The sequence below is a fragment of the Brugia malayi genome (genome assembly GCF_000002995.4).
Source record: "Brugia malayi strain FR3 genome assembly, contig: Bm_021, whole genome shotgun sequence".
NCBI classification, from domain to species: Eukaryota; Metazoa; Nematoda; class Chromadorea; order Rhabditida; family Onchocercidae; genus Brugia; species Brugia malayi.
In genome coordinates, this window is record NW_025062297.1 from 41,184 (window position 1) to 58,561 (window position 17,378).

The 17,378-nt window shown below is 25.4% G+C and overlaps 3 protein-coding genes across 3 annotated transcripts; 2 read left to right on the forward strand and 1 right to left on the reverse strand.

The window, feature by feature from the left end:
• Nucleotides 1-1,239: 1,239 nt before the first annotated feature.
• On the forward strand, nucleotides 1,240-2,448 carry Bm17145 (Uncharacterized protein; the record flags this gene model as incomplete). Its single annotated transcript, XM_043082895.1, has 4 exons — nucleotides 1,240-1,365; nucleotides 1,611-1,823; nucleotides 1,925-2,146; nucleotides 2,281-2,448. 4 exons carry the CDS (start codon nucleotides 1,240-1,242, stop codon nucleotides 2,446-2,448), a joined length of 729 nt encoding a protein of 242 aa, XP_042938829.1.
• A 9,501-nt stretch (nucleotides 2,449-11,949) lies between these two features.
• Nucleotides 11,950-12,280, forward strand: Bm909 (Uncharacterized protein; the record flags this gene model as incomplete). Its single annotated transcript, XM_043082896.1, has 2 exons — nucleotides 11,950-12,010; nucleotides 12,201-12,280. Coding segments are annotated over 2 exons (141 nt in total), but the record flags the coding sequence as incomplete, so codon positions are not given.
• A 471-nt stretch (nucleotides 12,281-12,751) lies between these two features.
• Nucleotides 12,752-13,577, reverse strand: Bm5153 (Uncharacterized protein; the record flags this gene model as incomplete). The annotated part of the gene is made up of 5 exons (XM_043082897.1): nucleotides 12,752-12,901; nucleotides 12,959-12,981; nucleotides 13,119-13,162; nucleotides 13,279-13,341; nucleotides 13,492-13,577. Coding segments are annotated over 5 exons (366 nt in total), but the record flags the coding sequence as incomplete, so codon positions are not given.
• Nucleotides 13,578-17,378: the final 3,801 nt, after the last annotated feature.

Sequence of the window (17,378 nt, forward strand, 5' to 3'; positions counted from 1 at the left end):
TTTGAAAATTTTAAAATTTGTTAATGTTTTCTTACATTAAACAGTGAAAATGGTTTTAAATTATCAATTTTAATTTTAATTAAGTTCCAAAACAGCTACAAATAGCAATATTTTGAACTTAATTGGTTATGTTATATGCATTGCACCAGTGCTGGTCCTATATTGTGTTGTCATTTTATAGTTTAAATATTAAAACACGCTTTTGTAATTAAGTTTTGCGCATAATTTTATCAGCAAAATTAATAAAACTTTCAATAAATCATGGTTTTAAATCAATTTAAGAATTAAAATAAAATTTTATTTCAATTTTAAATTTTGATTTTTTTAAAAATTTTAAAATTTGTAATAGTTTTGTTACATTAAACAAGGAAATTGGTTCTAAATTATCAATTTTAGCTTTAATTAAGTGCCAAAAATAGCAATATTTTGAACTTAATTGAATATTTTATATGCATTGTTTAAACATTGGAAAAGCTAATCAGTAAACCTTTCCACTTGCTATGCTTTTCATATTGCTTAACCCGTACAAAAGGGGTTAGTCGATAGATAAGATATTAGCTCTATCTATACTGAGACAGTTGAGTGTTGGTCAGAGAGAAGAGAAGAAACAGTAAGGATTTAAAAAAAATAAGATTTAGCAAGAGAAGTTAATAGAACTAGGAAAGACAAAAATATCTACATTATGGTGGATAACCTTGATATTCTATCATAATTGTATTGTTAATTATAAAGCATACAGAGATGGGCGTGTTCTCATTGATTTCTGTCAGTAGGGATAAGAGTAATGTTAACATAATACTTGGGTAAAATTTTGATCTGAGATGAGATCTCTTTTTTGTACTTATCAATACAACGATAAAAATTTTTTTTCCTGTATATATATATATGTATACATATAACTTTTACATTCTACAAGAATAAAGTTGGGCAGTAGCAATCCCATGATCATGCCCTTCTCTTTTGTGATTTTATTTGCGCATATTCTTCTTTTCATTCTTATTATTTTTCTTGTACAATTTGGCTTGATTCAAAGGATCTCCCATTTTTTTTTTTTTTTTTTTTTAATGTCTTTATTGCGAACTAATAAGTATTTTTTTTCAATATCTTTATTGCGAACTAATAAGTATTTTTTTTAATATCTTTATTGCAAACTAATAAGTACTTTTTTTTTAATGACTTTATATTTTCCAGTTGAACAAAGGAATCAAAAATCTTTAGTTAGAAGCGATAATGGAAAAAATGGTGGAGGAAAAAAACAGATTTGAGATGTTGTTTACGAGTACAAAATCAAAGCTTAATGGTTTGCGAGAAGTGATAACAACTCAGTTTTCTGAAAACAACAATTGTTTCTCAAGTTTAATGCAGGTAAATCTTATCTAAAGTCTTGTATAAGTTTTGTTAATCTAGAATTTCTAAAACAAATGGACAGATAAGCCTATATTTTGTGACAGAGTTTATCAAAACAAAGTCTGAAGAAAATCAGAACTGTGCCTTCCTGTTAAAAATGCTACGTTATGTAAAAAATCTTCAGGAAGTAAATTTGAATGTTGAATATCGTTTTATTTACAATAGTACATTCATCATCATATTGTCTATAGATCGGATTTCAGAAATTGAATGAGAAATGGTCAAAGGGTTTGGATGAAATGCAAAAAATGGCGAGTAAAATGAAAATAATGCATGAGTATACAGAGAAAAACTTTAAAAGCTTGAGCGTATTATTGGATTGCTTGCATGACCGAGAAATTAAACAGTTGGAAAATAATGAAAGAGAAGGAGATACTTTCAAGAAAATATGTGAACATTGTGAAGAAGTAATGCAGGTTTGCTTCTTCTTTCGAGAAATTTTCATTGTTTTATGGAGTTTCAAAACTGTTAAATAATGTTAAGATTGTTTTTTAAGACTAATTTTTGTCAATTTTAGGAGCTAAAAAGGACGGCTCAGCATTTTCGAATCAATGAGGAAGATATAAGATATCAAAGCTCAACTTTGTTTGAGAATTTGGATTTTGGAAGTGAAATTACTGCTGCAATAATTCGTGCTGCTGAAAATTTAACAAAGGAAAACGATGAACTGAAAAATGAAAATGCAGAACTCAGGAATACGATTTTTATATTGGAAAAAGAAAACATAGATTTAAAAGAGGTAATACTTTGGATTGTAAATCCGTACATATTACAATGATAATTTCAAGCAATTCCTCTGGTGACATTATCAGATAACACTATAGAAATACTGGGTACATTGTTAGTTTTAATTTCTTTGAAAATTTTTTATAGATGAGAAAAATGTCAATTGTACAAGAGAAAAAATTTGAAGAGGTAGAACACAGATTAGACCGTTTGCGAGAAGAAAGTGAACGATTAATAAAAGCATGCTATGATGAGGATGAGGAAGTTGATGATCTTAAAAATCAGATATCAGAATGGTTGAATACAAATCACTAACTTTAAGCTGATATGATTTGCTTTAGCAATAAGAAAGTGGAAATTTTTCGCTTTTAGCTTTTGCTTTGCCCATTTTTTTTTTATTTGCTTTTCTACACCAGAAATATCATGTAGGAATGAACTGCATTGAACCCCAGCAATTGGAATCACGTAAAAAAAAAATAGTTTTACGTTACTTTTATGTCAGATAAGGGTTGGAGTAATGTTTGCTTACATGATATATAATTTGAAATAGTTTTACATTTCCGGTGTTCAATTAAGATAAGTTTTTGTATTATGGATTATTAAATTTTATTTGATACTTTTTGTAAATTATTTGAAGGTTCGCGAGATTATTTCGAATTAGATTTTAATTTGTAAAAATTTTTTTGTGCATTCTTTGATACATAGATTTATTTATTGGGATTTTATATTTGCTTCTTTGTAAATAAATGTAATTTTTCTTGCTTAATTCAGCTTTCAAACAATAAAAATCATAAAACTTGACGCATTTTCATTGTTATTATTCTGTGGTAGCAAAAGCTTAATGTTTGGCAACGAAGCGTCTAATATAAAAAAAAAAAAAAAAAACGTACTGTTTTTTGCTGTTCAAATCAATAAAATTAGAACTAAAAATCGGTAAAATGTATTAATATTAGTTGCAAATCGAAAAAATCAAATTAAGTGAAATAAAAAATGAAATTAGAATAAGAAAAAAAGTGGTAATTATTAGAATAAGAGAAGTTATAATAAGGAGACTGTATAGAAAAATTTTTAATTCATTAGTTACAATTATAAAACATATATGTAAGCAGCAATTCAAGTAACAAAGCCGCAAAAATTTTTCCTTATTTATTAGATTATATTTTGCGTCACTTTACGTGTCGTTTTATCACTTCATTTAAATGCATGAAGCAGTTTCTCTGTTATTTATTCAAAGTGATATGTTTGCGTTATTCACTTTGCATAATATTTCGATTCAACAATTCCATGTTTTATTCTTAGCTATCTTTATTGCACTTTCATTTTCTTTTTGTTTTTTTTTTTTTTTTTTCCTCTGCTTCATAGTTTGTTTCATTTTCATGTCGAATCTGTTTAATATTATATAATTTTTTGTAATAAGAAAAAATTGTGTTTTTACTGCTACATCGTTATAATACATCCAAATGAAATTGAATGCAAAAAAGATTTCCTCAAATAGTCACTATTTTTTGATTTCATGGTGATACACAAATGGTCACATTTTCGAATTGTAACCTAAATTGTAACCTTTTCAAAATGTAACCTTAACAGTAAATATTTCTTGCAGCCGCACTTGCACTTGCAGTTGCAGTTGCATTGCAAGTACAATTGCATACCTGCTTGCACATACAAATATTTTAATTTAATTGATCCAATGATTGCTAATATCACTTGTCATATTATCATTTGATCAGCATTTCAAAATGATAATTGCATAAGATTTATTGTTAACAGTAAATTAGTAAAACTATGTTACCAGCATGGTGAAAGATCACGTTTGATGATGAGAAAAAGATCAGATATGTCCAAGAAAAAATTTTGTTAATGAATTTTTTGAGTTTATCACCAGTCCAAAAATTTTATGAGTTTATTACCACGTCACTCTTTAATTAATTCCATTGCTTTAATAAGAAAAAAGTGATCAACTGGGAAATTTGAACAATTTGCAGCACATAAATGATAAGTAGAATTAGTTTTTATGTTAAAATGAAATTGCAAATAATGAAGTTTTTTTTTTTTTTTTTTTTTTGTATATTTTTATGCAAAAAATAAATTAATAAAAATTGTTGCATGGAAAAAGATTGTGGCCAAGCAGAAGGTGAAAGTAATCTGACATCTGTTCTATTTTAATTTTGTGACTTTATTGATATATTAAAACGTTTTCAAAAAAATTCTTGTCTTATTAATAAAAATTGATATTAATTCAAAGATTTGGGAAACTTTTATTTTATGAATTAATTTCTTATAAAAAAGAAAAAAAACAAACAACAACAATAACTTCAGATGGGTCAAAAACAAACTATTGGGAAAGGAAGAGGAAAAGAAGAAAGTTAACCATTGAAGATTATTCTCCAACCTTCCTATTACGGAGAACTTTACAAGAGATCAATTTTTTCTATTGTTTTTTCAAAAAAAAAATTAAATCGGCCAACAAAACTCATTTTTCCAAAATGAAGTTATTTTTTTTACCTAAATTTTACACCATTTTATTTTGTTACTAAAGCCGATTTTGAAGTAATACACTATTCAAAATGTTGTAGGTGCATACCTCAACAATCTGAAAAAATTTCGTAGGTGAAATTTCACATTCTGCTCGGTCAGTCAGCTCTATGAGTAATTGATACATTTTTTTAAACTTTTTCTAATTGATACATCTAGAAAATTTGATCATAGTTGTTATCCATGCAAAATTTCAGGATATGAAAATTTAATAAGTGAAAAAGTAAAGCAAATATTTCATAAATAAATTAGAACGTTCCCACGGGTAACAATTCGAAAATGTGATCATTTGTGCATCACCATAAAATTAAATTTCTATAAAAATAATGACTATTTGAGGAAATTTTTTTTACATTCAATTTCATTTGAATGTATTATAACGATGTAGCAGTAAAATCACAACTTTTTCTGACAAAAAATTATATAATATTAAACAGATTCGATATGAAAATGGAAGAAAGTATGTAGCAAAGGAAAAAATAAAAAGAAAATGAAACGAAGATTGCTAAGAATAAAACATGGAATTGTTGAATCGAAATTATGCTAAAGTGAATAATGCAAATATATCATTTTGAATAAATAACAGAGAAACTGCTTCATGCACTTTTAAATGAAGCGATGTGCGACACGTAAAGTGACGTAAAATATAATCTAATTCAAAACATCCATGTGAATCAATCAATCAACATATGTCAAATAAATTTGTGTTTATGGTAATATAAACTCTGGCCAAAATTATTAAACAATTCCTGAAACTTGTTCCTGAAATTTCCTAAAAAGACAAAGGAAGATCTGATCAAAAGGAAGACAAAACGATAAATCAAGTACCAAAGTAATATTCTCATTAATATTCTCAATATGAAACTATCTAGCCATTAGATATATCGCACCTTCAGCATAAGAAAGCTATGTCAGCGAAAATTATTAGAAAATAAATTTAGAATAATTCCGACCATTTTTAATATTCGGAAATCTTCAATTAGTATCTATGTGCGCACTTTCTGGAAATCCTATACTACAAACAAAATGACACTGCCAGAATATGGAAAAAAAGGAAGAGATATGACCAATGAGCACTATATTCGGAATAAATTCATATAAACATGAAAGCAAAGTAGCTAACAGAAAAAAAAAAAAAAAAAAAAAAACAATTATAAATGAACACTAACATAAAAAAAAAAAATCGAAATCAAAATGCATAAATTAGCATTTACAATATTTTCTGTATAAAAAAAAGAAAAAATTTCCACCAATAAGAGCAATGATTGTATCATTTTGTTTTTTATAATATAAAGCAGCAAACAGCAAATTTTATCCTAAAAAAATCCCCGAAAAAAAAAAAAAAAAAAAACAATTATAAGTCATCGTCTGTAATCTCAAATCTTGCTCATTCTTGAACAGCAATGCTTTCTGAAACAAATTCATAGACTTAATGATATATGAATACTAATCTTAATTCTTCCTCCCCCTCAAATTCACTTTAGCCTTTTACAAAAGCCCATATTATTTTCAAACCTAATTGACTATGTTACGTGCATTGTACCAGTGCTGGTCCTATATTGTGTTGTCATTTTATAGTTTAAATATTAAAATACGCTTTTGTAATTAAGTTTTGCGCAAAAAATCATCGGCAAAATAAATAAAACTTTCAACTAATCATGATTTTAATTCAATTTAAGAATTTAAATTAAATTTAAATTCAAATTTAAATTTTGAATTTTTTAAAAATTTTAAAATTTGTTATAGTTTTCTTACATTAGACAAGGAAATTGGTTCCAATTTATCAATTTTAATTCTAGTTAAGTGCCAAAACTACTAAAAAAAGCTTATTTTGAAATTAATTGACTATGTTACGTGCATTGTACCAGTGCTGGTCGTATATTGCGTTGTCATTTTATAGTTTAAATATTAAAATACGCTTTTGTAATTAAGTTTTGCGCATAAATTTATCAGCAAAATTAATAAAACTTTCAATTAATCATGATTTTAATTCAATTTAAGAATTTAAATTAAATTTAAATTCTAATTTAAATTTCGAATTTTTTAAAAATTTTAAAATTTGTTATAGTTTTCTTGCATTAAACAAGGAAATTGGTTCTAATTTACCAATTTTAATTTTAATTAAGTGCCAAAACTACTAAAAAAAAGCTTATTTTGAACTTAATTGACTATGTTACGTGCGTTGTACCAGAGCTGGTTATATATTGTATTGTCATTTTATAGTTTAAATATTAAAATACGCTTTTGTAATTAAGTTTTACGCAAAAAATCATCGGCTAAATCATGCGGATCATCAGGTTTTTGAATTGCTGTAGCGTACTGATATAGCATTCTTGCTCATTTTTTTGCTCTAGTGAAATTAGTAAAATAATGTAATTGTCCTATTATTTAATCAGTTCATTGGTATCTTAAATTAGTGTTTCTCATCTAAAATCTAGAAAAATCTTTTATAAATGAAGCAGTGTATAAGAAAAAATGAATTTCAAATATTAATGAAACTGTTCAAAAAAAAAAAAAGAAACGAGAACAATCAATATTACTATGAAATGCCGAGCCAGAAGTTATCGTTTTGCGATCTATGACCATGTCATTACTTCAACTACTTGATCCGCGCTATAAATCTGCACAATTCTTAGTCTTCAATAATTAAAAGCAATAAATAGCGAAGAAATGACAAAATATGTTCCATATAAATATCCAACTATGTGTTCTCTTCGCTTGCCTTTAATTGCAATTTAAAACAATCTGTTGTGAATATCGTTTATTTAACCCATCAATTTAGCAAACTTTATGTATTATTTAACTTTGTTCTAATCAACTTTTTTCTGCTGCAAACATAATATAATTAATGATCTATCCATCAATCTGATTGCAGTGAATTTATCATAATAGAGAAAGCGAAAGCATTATTCACTGAGCCATTCTCAGTGCAATGCAAATATTTTCCAGAAATTTCTAGCCAAAACTTTATCCAAATAACGAAAAATGTTTTGGATTGCAGTTTTTTTCTAATTTTTCAACTTTCCTTTTAACGCATTTGTCCATCTTGTCTAGTTTGAATGATTTGCTAATATCCTGAAATGCAATTAGCACAGAAAGCTCGTTTTTTTTTTTTTTTTATCGGTACAGAAAACTTTTGTTTTTATTTTTAATTACATGAAATAAGGCAGGTTTGTAGGTGGTTTGTAATTGGTTTGTAGGTGGTTTGTAATTGGTTTGTGAGTGGTTTGTAATTGGTTTGTGAGTGGTTTGTAGGTGGTTTGTAATTGGTTTGTAGGTGGTTTGTAATTGGTTTGTAGTTGGTTTGTAAAAAATTTTGCCATTCTCAGTGCAATGCAAATATTTTCCAGAAATTTCTAGCCAAAACTTTATCCAAATAACGAAAAATGTTTTGGATTGCAGTTTTTTTCTAATTTTTCAACTTTCCTTTTAACGCATTTGTCCATCTTGTCTAGTTTGAATGATTTGCTAATATCCTGAAATGCAATTAGCACAGAAAGCTCGTTTTTTTTTTTTTTTTTATCGGTACAGAAAACTTTTGTTTTTATTTTTAATTACATGAAATAAGGCAGGTTTGTAAGTGGTTTGTAATTGGTTTGTAGGTGGTTTGTAATTGGTTTGTAAGTGGTTTGTAATTGGTTTGCAAGTGGTTTGTAATTGGTTTGTAAGTGGTTTGTAATTGGTTTGTGAGTGGTTTGTAGGTGGTTTGTAATTGGTTTGTAGGTGGTTTGTAATTGGTTTGTAATTGGTTTGTAGGTGGTTCGTAATTGGTTTGTGAGTGGTTTGTAATTGGTTTGTAAGTGGTTCGTAATTGGTTTGTAATTGGTTTGTAGGTGGTTCGTAATTGGTTTGTGAGTGGTTTGTAATTGGTTTGTAAGTGGTTTGTAATTGGTTTGTGAGTGGTTTGTAATTGGTTTGTAAGTGGTTTGTAATTGGTTTGCGGTTGGTTTGTAATTGGTTTGTAAGTGGTTTGTAATTGGTTTGTGAGTGGTTTGTAATTGGTTTGTAAGTGGTTTGTAATTGGTTTGCGGTTGGTTTGTAATTGGTTTGTAAGTGGTTTGTAATTGGTTTGTAGGTGGTTTGTAATTGGTTTGTGAGTGGTTTGTAATTGGTTTGTAAGTGGTTTGTAATTGGTTTGTGGTTTGTAGGTGGTTTGTAATTGGTTTGTAGTGGTTTGTAATTGGTTTGTAATTGGTTTGTAGGTGGTTTGTAATTGGTTTGTAGGTGGTTTGTAATTGGTTTGTAATTGGTTTGTGAGTGGTTTGTAATTGGTTTGTAGGTGGTTTGTAATTGGTTTGTAGGTGGTTTGTAATTGGTTTGTGAGTGGTTTGTAATTGGTTTGTAAGTGGTTTGTAATTGGTTTGTGAGTGGTTTGTAATTGGTTTGTAATTGGTTTGTAGGTGGTTTGTAATTGGTTTGTAGGTGGTTCGTAATTGGTTTGTGAGTGGTTTGTAATTGGTTTGTAAGTGGTTTGTAATTGGTTTGTGAGTGGTTTGTAATTGGTTTGCGGTTGGTTTGTAATTGGTTTGTAAGTGGTTTGTAATTGGTTTGTAGGTGGTTTGTAATTGGTTTGTAGGTGGTTTGTAATTGGTTTGTAGGTGGTTTGTAATTGGTTTGTGAGTGGTTTGTAATTGGTTTGTAATTGGTTTGCGGTTGGTTTGTAAATGGTTTGTAGCTAGTAACTAAAGCAAGAAGATGTTTATTGTTGCTTTGTTATAATGGTTTGTCATCAAGCACCTCGGTCTCGGTCTTTACCTCTTTTCTAAGATTTAAATTAATATACTAAAAGGATATGCTTTAATTGATTTCGGTTTTTCCATTTACGATCAAAAATTATATGTTATGTTCATTGATTTTGATTTTGTAGCTTTATCTAGCAAGTTAAGCGAGATTATTTTTGAAATTATTCACTTTATAATTCGATAATTGTTTAATTCAGTCGATTAAACTTTGTTGAACAAATACGAGTTACTGCTGTGCTAAAGAGTTTCTTCTCATTTTATGCTGCGGATTTATTAATTTTAAATTAAAAAAAAAAAAAAAAGAAAAAACATGTAATATGATTCAAGGCAGAAAGATTCAGTGTTAAGGAGAAAGTAATTAAAAATATTAAAATGAAAATAGCTTGGTAGGGCGTATTCCGGTAAAAGTAATTTTATTATTCACTATTTTTTTTCTTTGTTTTTTCAAGCATAAACAATTTCAATTCAAAACATTAGTAGATGATTCCAGCTAGTATTAAACTTGAGTTTGGCATTTGTGGTTGGATGCTTATAATTGTGGCATATGTTGCCGTCTTATTAGCGCTACCATTTTCAGCTTGTGTTTGTTTCAAATTTTAATTGGTTTTAAGGTTTCAAATTTAATTGGTTACTGATTTCTTACAATTAAAAAATTTTTTTTGATGATTTTTAAAGAAGATTTTAAAATAGATGAGAATAAGATTAAAAGTAGAAGGTAAAAAGAGAGATAGCGAAAAAGAAAAGTAACGAGAGATAAAAAATAATTTTTGAAAAACTTAAAATTTTGATCGAATTTTTCTCTACTTTATCATTTATGAATTTTTTTTGTACATATGATTAACATAATAAGTAGTATTTTCAGTGAAATTATTTCAGGTTGTACAAGAATATGAGTGAGCAGTGATATTTCGTTTGGGAAAATTAATGACTGGTAAAGCTCGAGGACCTGGATTATTATTTTTTTTTTTCTAGAAAAATTTTTATTTTTTTAAATTTATATTTGCACTCGGAAATATTTTATAAAATTTTTGTATGCTTTTTATAGGCTTATTTTTTATTTTGCCATGCATTGATTGCTACAGGAAAGTGGATTTACGTTTCGTATCATTTGATGTACCACCACACGAGGTATTTTTTTTTACTTATTTATTTTAATTTTATTATAATAATTTACTTCCTTTTTTCTTTCATTTAATTCATAACTCAAAAAGATTTGTATGTGTTTAATTATGTTTAATTGAGTCACTTGCATAACAATGTAATAATTTATTGATAGCATTAATGTTAGATTAAATTTTTCATCAAACAAAGCATATCTTTTCTTAATAGCATTACCTATCTTTTAATTGAATTCCTTTTTATAATCATTTATCAAAAATGTTGAAATTTCAACAATTTTTTCATTTTTTTCAAATTAAAAAAATTTTTTTTTTTTTCATCTTATAAAATAACAATAAAATGTAGATTTTTTCATGCGATTCGGTGACAGTAGCTGTAAATGCAGTCATATATTTCCGTATTTCGAATGTCACTGTATCCGTGACAAATGTTGAGGATGCTGGTCGTTCCACTAAATTATTGGTACAAACAACATTTAGAAATATACTTGGTACAAAAAATTTTAGCTGAAATGGTCAGCGATCGAGAAGCTATTTTTATGCAAATGCAAGTAAGTTATTTATTCATTTAAATATGAAAATAAAAGAAAATCATTTTTACTAGTAAAATCTATTAATCGAATGCTAAAAGTTGAAAATTTGAAATAAAATATGATTTTTTTGCACTAAAACAAAAACATGATAACAGTTGAATTTTAAGAATAAAATAGTGATTTGTTTAATTTAATCGATAAGTTTGATTGTTAATAATTGAGTGGTTTTAATTTTTGTTGGTTTGTAATTGGTTTGTAGATGGTTTGTGAGTCGTTTATAAGTAGCTTGCAATTGGTTTATAAGTGGTAACTAAAACAAGAATATGTTTATTGTTGCCTTGTAAATGGTTTGTTATCATTCAAGTATTGTTGCAAGGACATATTAAAGCTTCTGGAATATTGCCCACTAATATCTTCAAAAAAAAACATCCTTCATTCACTAAAAATTAATTATACAAAAGCTACAAAAGAAAATTAAGAAAGAATAAGATGTACCCATATTTATAAATAAAACTAACCCGACATCCACCCCTAATACACCTAAACGAAATATAATAGGCTAGATATATATAATAGCCACAAATAAGCATTAACAAAAAAGATAGTCAAGAAGAAAAATAAAAAAAAAAACCTTCTTTACCTTCCTTCTTCAATAATTTAAGACCATCAAATAACGCTTGAAAAACTCCAGAGTAACCAACTTTATTAGGTCCAATACGATACTGTATTCCACCCAACAAATGACGTCCTATTAAAGTTAAAAAAGCAACAGTCTGTAAAATAGAAATAATTATAAAAAAAATACCAATATAATAAAAAACAAACAAAGTGAAGTCCAAAGAATTTACAATTCTCTAATCTAATATAAACTAATACTTTTAAACATAGAGACAAGTTTCCTTACCTCTACCATACTACAACTTACGCCCCTGTAGACCATTGACGGATGGTTTGTACCACTTTGTTTATTAAATTCATTAATATCTAAAAATAAATAAATAATTCAGAAAAAATTTAACAATAGTAACACACGATTATAAATCTATAAGCCAAATATATATCTGTTTAAAATGACAAAACATAAAAGCATTACAAATAAAATAAAAGCTAATGTGCCAAAAAGATTTACTAAAAAAAAGGGTTCTACATAAGTTCCAAAGAAAAATCCAAAGTCAGTCAATATTTTTTCGGTTTAAATAAAACTTTACTCCCGAATTAATTAATTTTGATTACCTGGGTACTAATCCAGTTCAAAAACCAAATTTTAATTGTCTCTTCAAATAATAAAAAAAAAAAAAAAAAAAAAAAAAAAAAACTAAAACCCTTTACAAAAATAACATAAAAATAAAAAGATTAAGAGTCAAAAATTCTAAATTTAAAATAATCTTTCAAATATGGTAAAACCTCGAAAATATGAGTCTCACAGACTTAAAAATTATCATACCACATTAAAAGAATCTTTAACCTACTAATCAACAATTAGTTATACAAAAATAATACTTAAAATTCCTACTAGCTTAAAACCAGCCGCGCTTAAAACGAATACACACTAAAAAGCCCTAGTGCATAAAAATCTTAGCATTGCAAATCAACACTAATAATTTTATAATATATACACATATAGGATAATTTATTTATTAAGAATGAAGTAGTTGGTTTATTAAATAAATACAATTCTATAACATTAAAGTTATAATACTCTAAGAATTGTATTTAATTTAGTAATTGTTAATAGAATAATTACTAATATTTGGTAATAATTATATTGAAAAAGAAAAATATAAATAAAGTAAAAAAAAAAAATATAAAAATAACAAAAAATTATCATTGAAAATAAGCCCTAAAAAATAACAAAATAAAATAGATATCTTACAAATAAAAATTAAGAGCCTCAAACATATAATAAACAAAACATAATACCTCACATTCATTCTGAAAAACGCCAATAATCAATGGATATATCGTATGCTTGAGTATGATATCAATTAAAATTATGCAATTTAACAGGAAAAAAAATTAATAACAAGAAAAAAAAAAAACACCAATTAATACATGACTTCCATGCAATCCAGTGCCAATATAAAAAATTCTACCATAAATTCTATCATTCATAACAAAGCAATTATGAGTGCATTTAAAAAATTGGAAACATTAAAAAAAATGCATCAATAAAAATACACAACAATAAAAAATTCTCACATTTATCCATATTTAAACACAAATATCGTCGAGAAAATTTTAAAATGGACTATGCATTGACTATGCATTATCAAAAATAAACTAGTTATACCATTAATACCAAGATAATCTGGAGATAAAATACCCACAGGAGATCAAATTCCCCCTAACCAAGCTAAAAGATATAAAGAAGAATCTAAAGAAGTCCGAAAAATAGAAAAAAATAAAGTCAATTCAATAAATAAAAATTACCGAAATCTTTGATCAAATATTCGATAATCATAAAAAGAATATTGTCCATAAAAAGAAAAAAGAATATTAATATCTTCTAAAAAAACATCCTTTATCCATACACATAAAAGATACAAAAAACAAATAAAAAAGAATAGAAACTACTAAAAAAAAGCTTAATTTGAACTTAATTGACTATGTTACGTGCATTGTACCAGTGCTGGTCGTATATTGCGTTTTCATTTTATAGTTTAAATATTAAAATACGCTTTGTAATTAAGTTTTGCGCATAAATTTATCAGCAAAATTAATAAAACTTTCAATTAATCATGATTTTAAATCAATTTAAGAATTTAAATTAAATTTAAATTCAAATCTAAATTTTGAATTTTTTAAAAATTTTAAAATTTGTTATAGTTTTCTTACATTAGACAAGGAAATTGGTTCCAATTTATCAATTTTAATTTTAATTAAGTGCCAAAACTGCTAAAAAAAAGCTTGTTTTGAACCTAATTGACTATGTTACGTGCATTGTACCAGTGCTGGTCCTATATTGTGTTATCATTTTATAGTTTAAATATTAAAATACGCTTTGTAATTAAGTTTTGCCCATAAATTCATCAGCAAAATAATAAAACTTTCAATTAATCATGATTTTAATTCAATTTAAGAATTTAAATTAAATTTAAATTCAAATTTAAATTTTGAATTTTTTAAAAATTTTAAAATTTGTTATAGTTTTCTTACATTAGACAAGGAAATTGGTTCTAATTTATCAATTCTAATTTTAATTAAGTGCCAAAACTGCTAAAAAAAGCTTATTTTGAAATTAATTGACTATGTTACGTGCATTGTACCAGTGCTGGTCGTATATTGCGTTGTCATTTTATAGTTTAAATTTTAAAATACGCTTTTGTAATTAAGTTTTGCGCATAAATTCATCAGCAAAAATAATAAAACTTTCAATTAATCATGATTTTAATTCAATTTAAGAATTTAAATTAAATTTAAATTCAAATTTAAATTTTGAATTTTTTAAAAATTTTAAAATTTGTTATAGTTTTCTTACATTAGACAAGGAAATTGGTTCCAATTTATCAATTTCAATTTTAATTAAGTGCCAAAACTGCTAAAAAAGCTTATTTTGAAACTAATTCACCATGTTATGTGCATTGTACCAGTGCTGGTCGTATATTGCGTTGTTATTTTATAGTTTAAATATTAAAATACGCTTTTGTAATTAAGTTTTGCGCATAAATTCATCAGCAAAATTAATAAAACTTTCAATTAATCATGATTTTAATTCAATTTAAGAATTTAAATTAAATTTAAATTCAAATTTAAATTTTGAATTTTTTAAAAATTTTAAAATTTGTTATAGTTTTCTTACATTAGACAAGGAAATTGGTTCCAATTTATCAATTTCAATTTTAATTAAGTGCCAAAACTGCTAAAAAAAGCTTATTTTGAAACTAATTTACTATGTTATGTGCATTGTACCAGTGCTGGTCGTATATTGCGTTGTTATTTTATAGTTTAAATATTAAAATACGCTTTTGTAATTAAGTTTTGCGCATAAATTCATCAGCAAAATTAATAAAACTTTCAATTAATCATGATTTTAATTCAATTTAAGAATTTAAATTAAATTTAAATTCAAATTTAAATTTTGAATTTTTTAAAAATTTTAAAATTTGTTATAGTTTTCTTACATTAGACAAGGAAATTGGTTCCAATTTATCAATTTCAATTTTAATTAAGTGCCAAAACTGCTAAAAAAAGCTTATTTTGAAACTAATTTACTATGTTATGTGCATTGTACCAGTGCTGGTCGTATATTGCGTTGTCATTTTATAGTTTAAATTTTAAAATACGCTTTTGTAATTAAGTTTTGCGCATAAATTCATCAGCAAAATTAATAAAACTTTCAATTAATCATGATTTTAATTCAATTTAAGAATTTAAATTAAATTTAAATTCAAATTTAAATTTTGAATTTTTTAAAAATTTTAAAATTTGTTATAGTTTTCTTACATTAGACAAGGAAATTGGTTCCAATTTATCAATTTCAATTTTAATTAAGTGCCAAAACTGCTAAAAAAAGCTTATTTTGAAACTAATTGACTATGTTATGTGCATTGTACCAGTGCTGGTCGTATATTGCGTTGTTATTTTATAGTTTAAATATTAAAATACGCTTTTGTAATTAAGTTTTGCGCATAAATTCATCAGCAAAATTAATAAAACTTTCAATTAATCATGATTTTAATTCAATTTAAGAATTTAAATTAAATTTAAATTCAAATTTAAATTTTGAATTTTTTAAAAATTTTAAAATTTGTTATAGTTTTCTTACATTAGACAAGGAAATTGGTTCCAATTTATCAATTTCAATTTTTATTAAGTGCCAAAACTGCTAAAAAAAGCTTATTTTGAAACTAATTCACCATGTTATGTGCATTGTACCAGTGCTGGTCGTATATTGCGTTGTTATTTTATAGTTTAAATATTAAAATACGCTTTGTAATTATGTTTTGCGCATAAATTCATCAGCAAAATTAATAAAACTTTCAATTAATCATGATTTTAATTCAATTTAAGAATTTAAATTAAATTTAAATTCAAATTTAAATTTTGAATTTTTTAAAAATTTTAAAATTTGTTATAGTTTTCTTACATTTGACAAGGAAATTGGTTCTAATTTATCAATTTTAACTCTAGTTAAGTGCCAAAACTACTAAAAAAAGCTTATTTTGAAATTAATTGACTATGTTACGTGCATTGTACCAGTGCTGGTCGTATATTGCGTTGTTATTTTATAGTTTAAATATTAAAATACGCTTTTGTAATTATGTTTTGCGCATAAATTCATCAGCAAAATTAATAAAACTTTCAATTAATCATGATTTTAATTCAATTTAAGAATTTAAATTAAATTTAAATTCAAATTTAAATTTTGAATTTTTTAAAATTTTAAAATTTGTTATAGTTTTCTTACATTAGACAAGGAAATTGGTTCCAATTTATCAATTTCAATTTTAATTAAGTGCCAAAACTGACTAAAAAAAGCTTATTTTGAACTTAATTGACTATGTTACGTGCATTGTACCAGTGCTGGTCGTATATTGCGTTTATTTCATTTTATAGTTTAAATATTAAAATACGCTTCTGTAATTAAGTTTTGCGCATAAATTCATCAGCAAAATTAATAAAACTTTCAATTAATCATGATTTTATTTCAATTTAAGAATTTAAATTAAATTTAAATTCAAATTTAAATTTTGAATTTTTTAAAAATTTTAAATTTGTTATAGTTTTCTTACATTAGACAAGGAAATTGGTTCTAATTTATCAATTTCAATTTTAATTAAGTGCCAAAACTGCTAAAAAAAAGCTTATTTTGAACCTAATTGACTATGTTATGTGCATTGTACCAGTGCTGGTCGTATATTGCGTTGTTATTTTATAGTTTAAATATTAAAATACGCTTTTGTAATTAAGTTTTGCGCATAAATTCATCAGCAAAATTAATAAAACTTTCAATTAATCATGATTTTAATTCAATTAAGAATTTAAATTAAATTTAAATTCAAATTTAAATTTTGAATTTTTAAAAATTTTAAATTTGTTATAGTTTTCTTACATTAGACAAGGAAATTGGTTCCATTTATCAATTTTAATTTTAATTAAGTGCCAAAATTACTAAAAAAAGCTTATTTTGAAACTAATTGACTATGTTTGTGCATTGTACCAGTGCTGGTCGTATATTGCGTTGTTATTTTATAGTTTAAATATTAAAATACGTTTTGTAATTAAGTTTTGCGCATAAATTCATCAGCAAAATTAATAAAACTTTCAATTAATCATGATTTTATTCAATTTAAGAATTTAAATTAAATTTAAATTCA